General features: G+C 40.5%; 1 protein-coding gene across 1 annotated transcript in view; it reads right to left on the minus strand.

Annotated features, from left to right (window-relative positions):
- shank3a (SH3 and multiple ankyrin repeat domains 3a) overlaps positions 1-15,757 on the minus strand; it is an 886,564-nt gene that overhangs the window by 470,189 nt on the left and 400,618 nt on the right. The window contains exon 11 of the mRNA XM_048610479.1: positions 794-860. Within this exon, the coding sequence (XP_048466436.1) occupies positions 794-860 (67 nt within the window). The remainder of the gene's footprint in view (positions 1-793; positions 861-15,757) is intronic.

Below are 15,757 nucleotides of genomic sequence, written 5' to 3' on the forward strand. Positions count from 1 at the left end.
GGTGCACCTTGTTGTCTCGGATTCTCCAGCATCTGCAGTTCCTACTATCTCTTGTGTGTATCTTGTTGACTTTGCTCTCAGCAGAGGAGACTCATTTTCTCGTTTTTTACCTTTATTTACATTGGTACCTCTAACCCCTCCTTTACTACCATTAATACCCCTTTGTCTTTGTTCTGGGCTCCCTCTCAATCCATTCCACCCACTCCTCTTCCTCTTCTGTCGACAGTATAAAAACCACCATTCTCCATCTTCTTTAACTCTGAAGAAGTTATATCTGACTCAAAACATTAATTCTGTTTCTCTCTGTGCAGATGTTGCAGACCTCCTGAATTTCCCCAGCACTTTCTGGTTTCATTATTAGGCCCTGTGTGACTCCCTGTCTGAATCATTTGATAACGCAGCCTTGTCACTTTGTGAATAAATGATCCCTCAATAGGTGCAGCCTGGTCACTATGTAACTGACCCATCGATGCAACACTGCCACTGTCTGACTGATTGACCCATCAGCAGCATGGCCCAATCACTATGTGACTGATCTCTCAATAATTGAGCCCCTTCAGTCTGTGGCTACTCCTTTGACCATGCAGCCCTCTTACTGTTTAACTACGCCCTATATTGTGCACCTCTGTCAGTTTGTGGCTGACTGCTCTCTCACAAGTAAGGTCTTGTTACTGTGCATCTGACTGCCTGACTCTTCCTTCTGAATGATGCAGATGGCTCTCTCATGTCTCTCTAAAATGGACTCCAAGGTGAGACTCCACCCCATTTACACAGAATTAAGATTCAAACTCACCAACATCGGCTTCCTTGTGATTCTTGATGATTTCGGCCAATTCGAAGTTCCCAGCTATAATGGCAACCTGAAGCAAAGACAGGACACTGCAGTTGTTATTCAAGTACCCCTCATTCCATTTGACAATAACAATTCTTGTTTCTTGTCGACTCAGAACCAATTTACTTCTCCAAGTTAGCAATCCATCACCTTTCATTCTGAAACTTCAAGGTGGTCTTAGTCTTGCAGTCAGAACAAATTATATGGGATTTATTTTAAGTCTTTCGTGAGATGTGAGTGTCACTGTCAAGGCTAGCATTTATTGTCCATGCCTAATTGCCCTAAAAGTGTGGTTTGCTCAGCCATTCAGAGGGCAGTACAGCATCAATCACATTCTGTTGGTCTGAAGTTACATGTGGACTAGTCTCAAGGTGCCCAACAATGGCTTCCAGGCCACATACAGTCTACAAGAGCATTTCATAGCACCCAATATGTGCCAACCCCGTGGATCAGTGGTTAGCACTGCTGCCTCACAGGGACCCATGTCCAATTTCAGCCTCGGGCGACTTTCTGTGTGGAGTTTGCACGTTCTCCCTATGTCTGCGTGGGTTTCTGCCGGGTTTCAGTCCAAAGATGTGCAAATTAGGTGGATTAACCATTGGAAATGTGGGGTTATGGGAATAGGGTGCGGGTCAGGTTTTGGGTGGGATGCTCTTCAGAGGGTCAGTGCAATCTTGATGGGCCAAGTGGCGTCTTTCTGCACTGCAGGGATTCTATGATTCTAACATCTGCTTTACTGGCAGACAAATTTACAGCTCATCCATAGGCATCCAATAACTAATAATTAAAGAACCTTGCATGAGAAAGATCACGGAAGAAGAAAAGAGTGATTTTTTTTATTTTTTTGTTTTATTTTAAGCTGGAATTTCAAGTACAGTCAGTATAAGAGGAAGATTCTGCAAGGGGCTGCTCCTCCAATCAACAGTTTCTTTGCTATGTCTGCAGCTCCAAGTTTAGTGTTGAGCCTATCAGCAGCAGATGCAGGAGACAGGATTTTCTAGTCTAAGATAACAAGGTGTGGAGCTGGATGAACACAGCAGGCCAAGCAGCATCAGAGGAGCAGGAAGGCTGACGTTTCGGGCATAGACCCTTCAGAAATTTTCTAGTCTGTGGTTGGAGGAGCAGTGAGTAGCCTGAGGCTTGGTGCTACGGAGTTGAGTCTGTGGAAGGGACTGGGAACAGGAGGTTTTCAGGGAGACTTTGGCTTGAGGAGGGTGGAAAGGAGATGAGTGTCACATCAGAAGGAGAAGACAATGTGAGTCAGATTGCAAAGGAGAACCACAACAGTGAGGGGGGAATGATAGTCAGGCTGCTGGGTTGCTCCTGCTAACTTTTCTTTCATTTCATTTTTTTAAAAATTAAATTGCCTTTTCCCAAACTGTATTTAAGTCTCTCCAGAAAAGGAATCTTGGCCAGTTTTGTTTCAATGCATGATGTTTGCCGGTGGGGTCGAAGCGCTGATGAAAATTTCTTGAATGCAAAAGGGGTAAAGGAAGACAGAGTGAGGAGTTAGAGAGGGACCAGAAGTGTAGAGAAGGGGAAGTGGTGACAAAGAGACAAAGAGGTGAGAGAGCAAGAGGGAAAGGGATAACGGTGTGGGACAGGTAAAGGGGAGAGGGGTGGAGGGAGAGAGAGATAGAGAAGGAGAGAGAAAGAGGACTGTGGAAGGAGGAAACCCCAGGCTGAAAGACAACTCACTCCCCACTCCGAGATAGTAAGAACTGCTGAAGCTGGAGTCAGAGATAACAGTGTGGAGCTGGAGGAACACAGCAGGCCAGGCAGCATCAGAGGAGCAGGAAAGTTGACATTTTGGGTCAGGACCCACTCCCTCCTCCCACTTTCATGAGAATTCTGCCGAGGGCAGCTCAGAGAGTGCCCCAGCAGAGGCAGCCCAAGGTCAGTGTTAGTTAAATGTAAGTCCACAGCTTGCCCTAGTCACCACCCCATTCCATGGTAGTCATGAATTAGAGCCGATTCATTTTCTCTCTCCGCTTTTGCTCCTGAACCAAAACAGCTAAAATTGGCTTTGTTATTAAGTTTTGCTACATGTCACTTTTCAATGGTCATTTCTTTTAATTATTCATTTAAATTATTTATTGCCTTTGATATTTTTTTCATGAAGTTCATGTTTATTGCTGTCACAGAACGTATCCCTCTGAAATTTGCTCTCCTGACAAAGAGAAAATTGAAATGTGACTCCCCCCAGGCCCCCATGCCAAAAGGTTGGCCACCCCTGGGATAGATTATCCAGCTTTTGGCAGCCAATTTCCTTCCCTAAAGTACATCAGCGAACAAAATGGGGTTTTATGACAATCACCGATAGTCATCACGGTCACCATTACAGAGACGAGATCTAAATTTCAGGTTTGGAATTTAAATTAAATTCCACCACCTGCTTTGAGAGTGTCTGAAACCATGTCACCAGAGGATTAGACCAACCTTCTGATTTACCAGCCCAATGACAACACCACTACAATGTATAGAAGCACAGAAGCAGGTCATTTGAGTTAACAAGTGCATGTCCACTTTTATGTTTTACCTGAGCGTTTTCCCATCTTTTTTCATCTCATAATCTTCAAGTCAATTCTTGGTCATATGCTTGTCTCGTCTCCCCAACAATGCATCTATAATATGTGTCATTTCCAGTGATACCAGATTCCAAATTCCCACTAATTTTATAGTAAAGAAGTTTCTTCAAAATTCCCTTTTGGATTTCTTGGTGACTATTTTCTACCGATGACGTGTATGTATGCTGTTCCCCTCCACCTCTCATTGCGCTCGATATTATGGAGCTGACAGAGGTCTAGTCCGCCAGAGTTTCAGTGGAGAATTCCCATCGGGTATCTATGGGAAGCTCAAAGGAATCCCATGCCCCTTAGGCACCGAGTTCCCTCTAAGCCCCGTGGATGCACATGCATGTAGCTGCTCCAAAGATCTGCAAATGGCACCGGTTCATCACTTTTGGCATTAACTTCTGGTTTTGGAGTTCTCTGCCACACACAGACTTCAGAGGCCTGCACAGTTAGAAAGAAAATTAGAGTGACCACCATTCAGGCACTTAAGTGGCCACTGTTGGGCCACACCTGTGATTCAGATCCCTGGTAGCATCAGTTCTGCCTGCTGAGAACTGTCAGCCAATGAAAGGCTGGGACTGCTAGCAACAATGAACACAGTGGAGGCCCAGGAACATCATGGGACCCAGGACCACAGGCGAGTAAGTGGGGAGGGGGTTGCAGACGTAGGTCACAGGGTGGTGATTCTGGCAGAGGGTAGGTGTGTGTGTGGTGGATGATAGGAGGGGCTAGGGTATGACTTTCAGCAGCCTCACATATTTCTGATTGAGTGGGTACAAGTTTCCGATGACAAGGGATACTCCCGGTAGACTGTTTGCAAACCCAACACCGAAACCACAGGAAAGCTGTGCAGCTTCCATTAAATGGTACCAATAAACTGGATAACATCGACAAGTTGGACCAAAGGGCCTGGTTCCATGCAATAGACCTCTATGACTCTAAATGGTAAGGATAATTGGTGTTGACTGGCTCATTAACTAACATACCAACAAAACCTGTACCTTGTAAGTTAGGAATATGATGAATCTTTTTTGGGTACAATACATCATTAAATTTAATAACTTCAGATCATGAACTTTGTTTCTCATTTTGGTGTTTTTTGCCGAGTGCTAATCTGTAGCTTTTTTTTAACCATGGTTTTGCTTTCAGACTGAGGTGCCATAATCTGCCGTTGACACACTTTATGGATCAATGCTTTATTTCTTTATCACTCACTTTGCCATTTATTTCATAACTTTGCTTTGACAACTTTATTACTTAATCTCTCCTCCTCCTTAACCGATGCCAGACCTTCCTTTTTGTTCTTCCATAGCATGTCAACCAACACATTTCTACCTTCAGTTCTGAAAAGGACTCACAATCTGCTTGAATCATGATTTGTTTTTCTCTCTCCACAGTCACTGCTAGGTATGTTGAATGTTTCCAGTACTTTTTGTTTAAATTTCAAATGAAGAATAAAGGGATCTCATTTAACTGGGACTGTACTGAGACATCCAAAGTCCGGGTCCATGTCACTACAGAACAATTAACAAGTCACAGTGACATAATGGGCCAAATATCCATGGTCCCAGAGGGCTGCGTTTCCAGTGAGCATGGGTCAGGCAGTCATGATTACAATAGCATACTGCATCCTCAACTTTTAAAAAAACATGTGTACATTCATGGTCTAGGTCTGGGACACTGTCTAGGTCAGCATTTATTGTTCATCCCCAATCGCCCTGGAGAAATTGCAAGTGAGCTTCCTTCTTGAACTGCAGCTGTCCATCAAGGGAGTTTGGATTAGGTACCTCCACAGCGGTGTTAAAAAGGAAGGTCCAGGATTTTGACTGAGTTACAGCGAAGGAATAGCGATATAGTTCCCAGTCAGGATAGTAGTTGCCTTGCATTACATGTCTGGTGTCCTTTCTTTCTAGTTGGTGGAGGGTGTGGGTTTGGAGGGTGCTGACGAAGGAGTCATGCTGAGCTACTGCAGTGTGCCACGTATTTGGTACATATTGATATGACAGTGCCTAAGTGGTGGAGGGAGTGAATTAACGAGATGGTGGATGGGGTGCCAAATCAAGTAGGATTATTTGTCCTGGATATGTTTAGCTCCTTCAGTTGGAGCTGCACTCAGCCAGGCAAGTAGGGAAGTATCCATCACACTACTGACTCGTATCTTGTAGATAGTGGTCAGACTCTGTACAGTCAGGAGATAAATTATTTGCTGCTGTCTTGGTTTTCCAGCAACAGTATTTATGCCCTGTTAAATTCAATTTCTGGTCAATGGTATTTCCCAAGATGTTGACGATGGGTTATTCAGTGATGGTAATACCACTATCTATCAAGAGAGATGGCTAGATTCTCTCCTGTTGGACAGCATCATTGTATGGTACTTGTGTGGTGCATATGTTACTTAGCCCCTTATCAGGCCAAACCTGGACCCTGTCCAGCTCTTGATGCAATTGGACAAGGATTCACCTGATGGTTAGTGAGTGGTGCTATCATCATTGGTAAACATATCCAATTCTAACCATAAGATAAAAGTAAGGTAATTGATGAAGGTGTTAAAGATACTCTGGCCTGGGACACGCCCTGAGGAACTCCTGCAAGGAACTCTTACATTTCATGAGACTGAGGGGATTGATGCCCAAGAACCACAATTATTTTTCTTTGTGGCAGGGGCAATGGCAACCAGTGGGGAATATTGCCCCAATTCCCAATAGCTCCACTTTTGACACGAATCCTTGGGACACCAACCACCAAGTGAGTGAGTAACCCCATCCTGGTGAATGACTCTGCAAAGTTAGTGGACTAGATTTTACCATTGGTTCAGACCATTCGCTCCTTTCGGAATGAATGTTGACCTCACACAATATATTAGGAAGAACCTAGGTACAATGGGTATGGGCCATAGCAGCTCACAGTAGAACCTCTGCCCTAGTGGTACAAGTCCCAGCCTGGCAGCTTTAGCAGTGCTGGGTGCATGACAGACCAGTAGTGGGCACTACGCAGATTAAAAAGAACAACAAAAAGAGACAGCTGTCAGAATAGGTACATCCTGAGCATTTAAGGTGGTAAGAAATCCTAAATTCAAAGAAGGGCTGGGTGCTAGGATTTGGAGACCAGATAGCCAGGAAAGAAGGGGAGATGACATATTGGGGTGCACTCCATAATGGGGACAGGCAAATATGTGCTGCTTTCTTGTTCAGCTGTTAAGTAGTTAGGCAGCATATTGTCAGGGTCAGTTGGCTTGGCAATAAACTAAATGTCCCTTAGCTTCTTTTATTTGCTATTGGTGGGAGGGCTGTTGATTTTAGAACCTGCCCACCTATAATGTTAGAGTGGACAACATGAGGACACACTGGAAGGTGGTGGGCTTGCTACCTCTACAGGACCTCACACCAAAAGCCAGGCCAGTGAAGAACATTAACCTTGAATAACTTGTCACTCTATAAAACCACAATGAGCCACCCTTATCCTGGCAAATAAACAGTAACTCTGCAGTTACAAAGGGAGTAACTTTTATGCTGGTTAATGAAGAGCAACTCTACAACCACATAGTGAATAACCCTAACCAGCCCTGTTCAATACAGATTAATACTGTGCAGTTACCTGGAGTATTGCATATTTATGGTCTTCCCACCTTAACAAGGGTATATTTGCTATAGAAAAAGTGCAGTTGAGGTTTACCAGACTGAACGCTAGGAATATCGGGACTGTGCTATGAGGAAAGTGGACCTATATTCTCTGGAGTTCAGAAGAATTTGAGGTGACCTCATAGAAACTTATAAAACTCCTGGGGATAAACACAGTCAACGCAGAAAGGATGTTTTTCCTGCACTGAACAGGGCTCTGGAACTGGGGAATACTGTTTCAGAATAAAGCTCAAACTATTTAAGACTTGAGGTGAGGAGAAACATTTTCATTCAGTGTATGGTGAAGCATTGAAATTCTCTACGCCAAAGGGTCATGGAAGGTCAGCCATTAAGTAAGCTCAAGCCAATGACTGATAGATTTCTAGATACTAATGACACCCAGATTTACAGGGATAGCATGGAAAAATGTCATTGAGGTTGACAATTAGCCATGATCTAAAATGGTGAGCAGATTCGAGGGGCTGAATGGTTTTCTATTCCTGCATTACTGTGAATAAACAGTAACTCTTGTCAGTTAATGTCAATAATATCAAGTAATGCTCAGAAAAATGAACACTCACAGGCTTTATTAAATGTAATGGGAATTAAATAAGATTTATAAAAAAGGAGTTACAACAGAAGTAAGTTGACACCTTAAAAGTTAATACTGCAGGCACATTTTAACATGCATGAACCTTGAACATCCTAAGGATTCACATCAACAGGAATGATTGGAAGCAACCTTGTACACCCGAAGGCCTGTATCAACCTTGAGAACAACCCAAAATATAATCTTCTGGAAAACTTACACTAAGATCTCTCCTCTCAAGCGTTTCTTCTTCAGATGTAAAATTATCACTTATTACAGCAATGTTTTTATCTGCTAATAATTCACAGTGAATTAGTTTCCACCAACAGAACTTTTGTTTTGACAACTTCTCAAGGAGAGTGGCTGTCTCTGTTCAAGACTTTCAGAAATCTTCAGCAATTCTTCCTTTCTCAGTTTTAAGTTTCAGAGATGATTTTTTCAAATCACTTTCATATATCTAATAATTTATCAAATTTATTGCTATGATTTTGTACTTTTGAAGGTCTGTAATTTTGGACTTTTCTTTATTTTACTAGTTTTATTTTCCTACAAATTTGTACTCAAGAATCTCTACCTAGGTACGTATGTGCCTAAGACAAGTGCTTTAAGTGGTGACTTGTAAACTTTTCACTGTACTCATATAAGTACATGTGACAATAAACCTAACTCAAGTTCACATATAGACTCTGAATAACAGTTCCTGTTCTCAAAGCAGCTGTGTCCTTTCGCATTCTGGAAATTCTGCCAATAGCTGACTCACTTTGGAGGGTGAGGCATTGAGGTCTTTGTTTGCTTTCATGACTTTATGAAGTTGCCACTGCAGAATTTGATCTCTCTCAGAAACTGTTTCTTTCAGTCTCTGAGGCTTGATGGTGCTGTGTGACTGCTAACAGTTTTTAGCTTTTAGTTTTGCAGTCTCTTTCAGTTTATCAGACACCTCCAAAATCTTGCTTAATTGTAAAGACTACTGAGGTAAAAATGGGAAAATGTACTGCTTCAAACTAAGGGATGTGGAAGATGATGTTCCTATTTCTGGAACGAACTGTGTATTACTTCCACAAGGTGGCCTTAGAGTAGCTGTTAGATTCCTCAGCTTTGTGGGTCCGTGCACAGAGCCAGGTTAGTCAGTGATTGGTTTTCCAGCCAGCACCAATTGCATGTGGTCAGGAGTACTCAACATAGTCACACCATTTTGACTGGGCAGGTGGTAACAGCTGTCTGGACAATGCAGCAGAAACAATCAGACTCTCAGTAGCTACTCTTTCTCTTTGAGCATTCCTTTGAAAGGAAGAAAGGAAAATCATCTTCAGAAAGATTGAAAGGGTGAGGCCTCAAACAGTGAGCAAAAGGTTAAGAATTGGCAGATCCTCAACCATATGCCCTTGAAAGGTTGAAGGGAATCAGAAAGGAACTGAAGGAAAACTTTTCATTGACATGTAAGCTAGACTGGAATCAAAATTGAGCTGATTTCTTTCTTGTCCCCTTCCCACCCACAATATACATGTCTGTACCTGTCACTTTGCATGTCTGTTTGAATGTGTATAGGAATTTATTTACAAAGACACAGAGTCCAGGTTATAAGTTACTCATGCAAATTTTTTTTCCTGCAGTTGGTCAAAATCATTCTGTTTGCAATAAACAGCTATTTTCTACTTAAGTACAGAAACCCGCTGTGTGTTTTCTGTTAACCTGGTTTGGTCAGGTAAATTTTGGAAAAAAAAAACCGAAAGAACTGCAGATGCTGTAAATTGGGAACAAAAACAGAAGTTGCTGGAAAAGCTCAGCATCTACAGCAGCAGCTGTGAAGAGAAACCTGAGTTAACATTTCAGGTCCAGTGACCCTTCATTTTTAATATTGGTTTAATGCAATTTAGACAAAAGTGTCCCCTCTTCCCTGGATAGATTCTCACCAGCATACAGTTATTGAGCTACCTGATGGCATTGTTATAATCCCAGCTAATGTATTAATAGACAAATCAGATCCCAGACTCCAATCTAACTTGAGAATCATCCTGTTTTTGGCTCTAAGAAGATGTTATTTTACTTAAACACAACAAATGCTGCAGACTTGATTTTAACAATAAATCAGAAAACTATTATACAAAAGAAAAAAAAGACAAAATAGGATAAGCCAAACCTTTTACAAACAACACAAATTTAAATGTTTAAAAATGCACAGTCAACTACAACCCCATTAATTTCAATAGTACTCCTATTGAAACCCAAATTGATACCTAAAATCTTTTTCAAGCAATGGGTGTTTCCCTGAATCAAAAGAGAGATAGAGAGAAAAAAAAATCAATCTATGACACTCTAAACTGAATGACTAATGCACAGCTGTTCGTTTTGTTTGCTCATAAAAAAACTCTCCAGTGTCAAGTTCCCATTTGCTTCTAGGAACTCTCTCTCAGACTGCGTTTTTTAAAAAAAAGATATCACCATGGCTACTGAAATCCTTGTTGTTAATCAGTAATCCCTCCAAAGACACACAGACTAAAATCTACATGCCATTAGCTCAAATCCAAACTCTAAAACAAATTACATTAGAATATAAATAAATCATACACCTCACATCAGACCTTCTGTAAAGAAAAATTAAAATGTATCTTTAAGGTGCATTTCAATTACTCATCCAAAATGATGAGATCACTATTACTATGTCAAATTAACATATTGGCATTAAACTCACAATGAGTTACACAGCAACCACATTGCCCATGAACCAATCACTCATAATTGTTCACAAGTGTTCTCAAAGAAGTGTCTGCTATAAAATTTTATTATCCAGGCAATGAACAAATTTCAATCTATATGATTGTAGAATTACACTCCACTTAGACAACTGTAAACTCTTGTCCAAATCTTTTTTTGAGACAATCAAAGGATTGTGGACTATGTAAATAACCATTTTGTCCACATGGATAGTGATGTAAATCTCAAAGTCATGTAGAGCAATTACAAAACTCAATGTATCCACAGAAATCAACTTGCTCAGAGGATATTGGCAAGTTCTGTTAATGGTTAGAGCCAAAGAAATGTCAGCTTTTGTGACACTGAATGGACTTTATCAAGGCAAAGTCATATGGTTTAGGATGAAGAGTACATCAGCGCTGTTCCAATAATTCACCAATAAAGTCATTGAAAGACTGTGTAGCTGTTGTTTACATTGCCGATTTGGTTGTTTCTAGCCAAAGAATATTTTGCTGATATGTTGTCAGTTTCTTTGAAAAATAACTGATAGGCCGTTCAAACCCCATCTTGTCAGTTTGCAGTAAAACAGTCCCAAAATCAATATCTCTGGTATTAACAGCCAGTATGAATTTCTTTTCATAATTGGGCATGGCTAAAGGTTGTGCAGTTTTTAGCACAGCTTTCAAGTTTTAAAAAACTTTGACACTTCTGCATCTGTTCACACTTCCGGCTTTTTTCCGACCAAACTTGTTAAAGGTGCAACAGCTGTGCTGAAGTTCAGAAGAAGCTAGTGAAAGGACTACTTACACCAACATAACTGTAAAATTTCATGTTTTGTTCTAGATACAGGAAAAGCAAAAGTACTTTCACTTCTTTAGGTGCTACCTGGCTTTGCCCCATAGTGTGGTGCCAAACAAGTCAACATCGCTTTGCCAAATTCACTCTTAGCCAGATTTTTAACCAAATTCTATTTTTGCAGCTGATCAAACAGTTCAGTCAAATGGCATAAACATTCTTTCCAGGTTTGGCTAGAAACAACCAAATCTGCAATGTAAACAACAGCTATACAGTCTTTCAATGACTTTATTGGTGAATTATTGGAACAGCGCTGATGTACTCTTCATCCTAAACCATATGACTTTGCCTTGATAAAGTCCATTCAGTGTCACAAAAGCTGACATTTCTTTGGCTCTAACCATTAACAGAACTTGCCAATATCCTCTGAGCAAGTTGATTTCTGTGACAAATTGTGTGTATCCAATTCATTCAACACAGTCCTCTAATCATAGAAAAGGATATGAATTTGCATTTGTTACCATGTTGACTTCGCAATACGTAGTTCAGAATCTTTGTGACCCATCCATTTTTGGCACCCTACAATCGATGAGGTCCAGTGAATTTTGCTTTTAATTGTTACCTGTCTCTGGAGAACCATGTTAACACATTGACTTCCATAATAATATTTCAAACTTTGGTGCTTTTATCTGTTCAAGTTTTCATTGTTTATTAACAGTCGTCAAATGTATTTTAGCCAACTCACATGTTTTGGTCAATGTTTCTTCAAAACTCAAAATATAGATTGGAAGACTAATATTTGAACATTGTTTAAGAAATTTCTGCCAAATTAGTTTAAGTGGTTCTTTCAGCTCATGTTGATATATTCATTCAAAAAGGACTAAATCCTGTAGTTTCACTAAGAGTGCCCCTCCTTTCAAAGGAAAACAAAGGAACTCCCAGATGGCCCATGTTCAAAGCACGTTTTCTCATTTCCCAATCTTTTTCCAGTTTAAGGGCTTTTAATTCCATCCCCATTTACAACTTTTTTTTCTAACTCTGTGTCCATCTGTTTTTCTCCCTGTACAATTTCCGCCTTTGAGTTTTTTTCTCAATTTCCATTAGCTTCTGTTTGTATTTTTATTTTAACTGTATTGTCGTTAACACCAGCTGCAAATCCCAATTTCGGGTTACTTTCTTCTAATTCTATATGTTGGATAATCACTTGAAGCATCACAACTTACAATCACCAGATTTTACTTCTAATTTTATCAGCTAACTGTCTCAGTTTAGCTTCAGTCAAAAATTTCAAATAATCCACTCTTATAATCTTCCACTTCCAGAAAACTCTGAACAACGCTCAATGCCAAATTCGGTGCAATAAATTCCAATACGGCACAATTATCTTATGTCCGGAATCATTTCAAACTCGTTCCTTAAAAGGACTGACAGTCACGCTCTAAAATCAAGTGAATCCAAGTCCCAACAAAAGCCTCCAGACCCCAGCTGATGTTATTACTTAGAGTCATAGAGCTATACAGCATGGAAACAGACCCTTCGGTCAAACTCATCCATGCCAACCAGATATCCTAAATTAATCTAATCCCATTTTGCCAGCATTTGGTGCATAAGCCTCTAAACCCTTCCTATTCATATACCCATCCAGATGCCTTTTAAATGTTGTAATTATACCAGCCTCCACCACTTCTTCTGGAAGCTCATTCCAGACATGCACAACTCTCTGCATAAAAAAGTTGCCCCTTAGGTCCCTTTCCCCTCTCATCTTAAACCTATGCCCTTTGTTTTTGGACTCCGTTACCCTGAGAAAAGATTCCAAATTCAAATTTCACTTGACAGATAATTTTTTTTTGCTTTAATGAGGAATTCTTTCACTGAACGCAAACATACAATGATGCAGATTTAATTTTAACAATAATCTAGAAGTTTATTATGCAAAAGAAATGGAGACAAAATAGAATTAACTGACTATTTGCATATAATTCAACTTTAAAAATTTCAAAATGCATTCTAAATAACAATCTCATTGATACCAACTTCCCTCCTCTACAATGGTCAAAAACTGAGGTAAACTATTTCTTCATCATTCTAAACTATCATCCTTCTTTTACGCATCCAGCTTCAGTTGAGACTTTTGCAAATTTCAAACTGAAACCCAAAAGTTTTTCAAGGGCTGAGTATTTACACTAACCAAAAGAAAAATATCAATATCTGACCTTCGAAACTAGAGTCCCAATGCACACAGTTTACTCTGTTCACTCTCAAAAACCCTGTCAATGTGAAACTATTAATCTTCATGAATCTCCCTCAGACTGCTTTTTAAAAAAAAAACAACCATGGTGACAGAAATGCCTAGGAGTTAATCATTACACACCGTCAGACACACAGACCAAAAGCCACCAGTTCAAATCCAAATTCTAAAATAAATTCTATTACAATATAAATAAATCACATACTTTACATCATAGTGTGCTGTTGCCAAGATTTGAAGTCATTTTCAGAATGTGTCAGGTTTAACTTGATGCCCTTTACTTGTTGTACTTTTGTTCACGTAAGAGTTGACTTCTGTCCACTCTATCCACTTTGCCTGAAGTGTCAATGCTTGGCTCTGTTGGAAGCTTGAGGTCTTCTTCATGTTTGATTACGTTACTATTTCTAATGCCATAATCTGAGGCTTCTTAGGTATTGTGATCACCTGGCTGCCTACAGAAAATTCTGTAGCTTCACTAAGCTATTCATTTGCAATTGAACCACTAAAAGCTCCTCCCCAACTTCTGTCCCTTTAAATGCTAGGGCATCTTCAGTTTGTGACCGCTTATTTCACTTAATGTGCAAACTGACAGGTCCTTCACCTTCAACTTAATTTCCTGTAACTTTGCCTGAGTTCTATCTCTAACTGATGTTGTGTTGTGGCTGACAACAGCTGAGAGTTCAGCACATTGGTCTTTTTCTATTTCTCTGCAGTGTCTTCATCGTTGTAAGGAATTTCTGTATCTAATTGAAATTGTTGCTGCTGTTGTTGTTGGTGGATTCAGTGGAATAAGCAGAAAAAAAAGTCTGCTGCTTATCTTTTTCAACAAAGGGCTAAATCTCCTGAAGTGACAACAGAAACTTCATGATTATTCGCCTTGGTTTCAAAGATGATACAACGATCCTGGATCTCCGACTACAACAAGTCATTAACATCAGTGGCATCTTTATTTGCACCCATTCTTTCCTTAAGCATCAATATTCCTAGCATGTCATCTTGCTTCTGGTCATCTTCATGCCTAATGAACCCCTGTATCAAGACTCACCTCAAAAATGAAAGATCTATAAAATCCATCTGTGGTCCTAAGGATGGACTAATACAGAGTATTAGTGATCACTCTTCCCCTTCAGTGAAGACTAGCAGCTGACTGCTCTTGCCCTCTTAGTAATAGATTCTAGACCCGAAACAGAATACTAGGTTGTTAAAAAAAGAACATGCTTCAGCAATAGTGGAGAATCCGAAAGAACAGACACTCAGCTACTGTATCCAAAATAAAAGCAATCTCCTCTCATGTCAACAAATCAGAATTTATCTTGTGGGTCTGGGAAATCAAGGCAAAATTCTGTTCTGGGCCATTACCTCTGGGTACTAAAGATGTTGAAAGCTCTTCCCAGAGGTTACTTTTTGCTTTGATTTTATTAGATGTAGAGTACCGTGCTTGTTTATTTACTGTATTAGTTTTTGCTTCACTCTCCATTTTATACTTCTGTTTCACTTTATGTTTCCCTGTTACTGCTAATTTAATGTTCTTGATCTCCTTACAACGCTTTCTTTCAGATCTGCAGACTTGTAGCTGTAGAATTCCAGGTGTCTACCTTCTGTCCGTTCATTCGTGGGGTATGGGCATCACTGGCTAGACCTGTATTTATTGTCCATCCCCAATTGCCCAGAGAGCAATTAAGAGTCAAGCACATTATTGTGGGTCTGCAGTCATATATAGGCTAGACCATGTAAGGACAGCAGATTACCTTTCCTATTATATTCTTCAGGTACATCAGTGCCTGGACTAATATTAACAGGTTACAATGGAGGAGCATGTTTCAAATGATCCAATTTGAGATGGAGTCTTAGCTATTTCTCCCAACTGGGCACATGCTATTATACAGTGATGATGTCTGATGACCTTTATTCAATAAGTATTGGCAGTGGGGCTCACACCCATGACATTCTCCTCTTGCATTATGTGGGGAGTCAAGGACATTCCAGTATCCCTGGTGACCATTTGTGCAGGAGGTGTGTTTCCAGCTGCAGCCTCTGGCTGACCACATTTTGGACCTGGAGCAGCAATGGGTTCACTCGGGATTACCCACAGCAAATCATGCTGAGATTTTTGCAGAGGAGGCTCACTAGATTAGTTCCGGAGTTGAGAGACTTGGTTTATGAGAAGATTTTGAATTATCGGGGACAATACTCATTGGAAATTAGAAGAAAGAGGGAGCATCTTATAGAAACATATAAAATGATGAAGGGAATAGAAAAGACAGAAGCAGGGAGAGTAGTAGGAACTGCAGATGCTGGAGAATCTGAGATAACAAGGTGTAGAGCTGGATGAGCACAGCAGGCCAAGCAGCATCAGAGGAGCAGGAAGGCTGACGTTTCGGGCCTAGACCCTTCTTCAGAAAGGCCCGAAAC

The sequence above is a fragment of the Rhincodon typus genome, chromosome 22 (assembly GCF_021869965.1).
Source record: "Rhincodon typus isolate 14 chromosome 22, sRhiTyp1.1, whole genome shotgun sequence".
NCBI lineage: Eukaryota > Metazoa > Chordata > Chondrichthyes > Orectolobiformes > Rhincodontidae > Rhincodon > Rhincodon typus.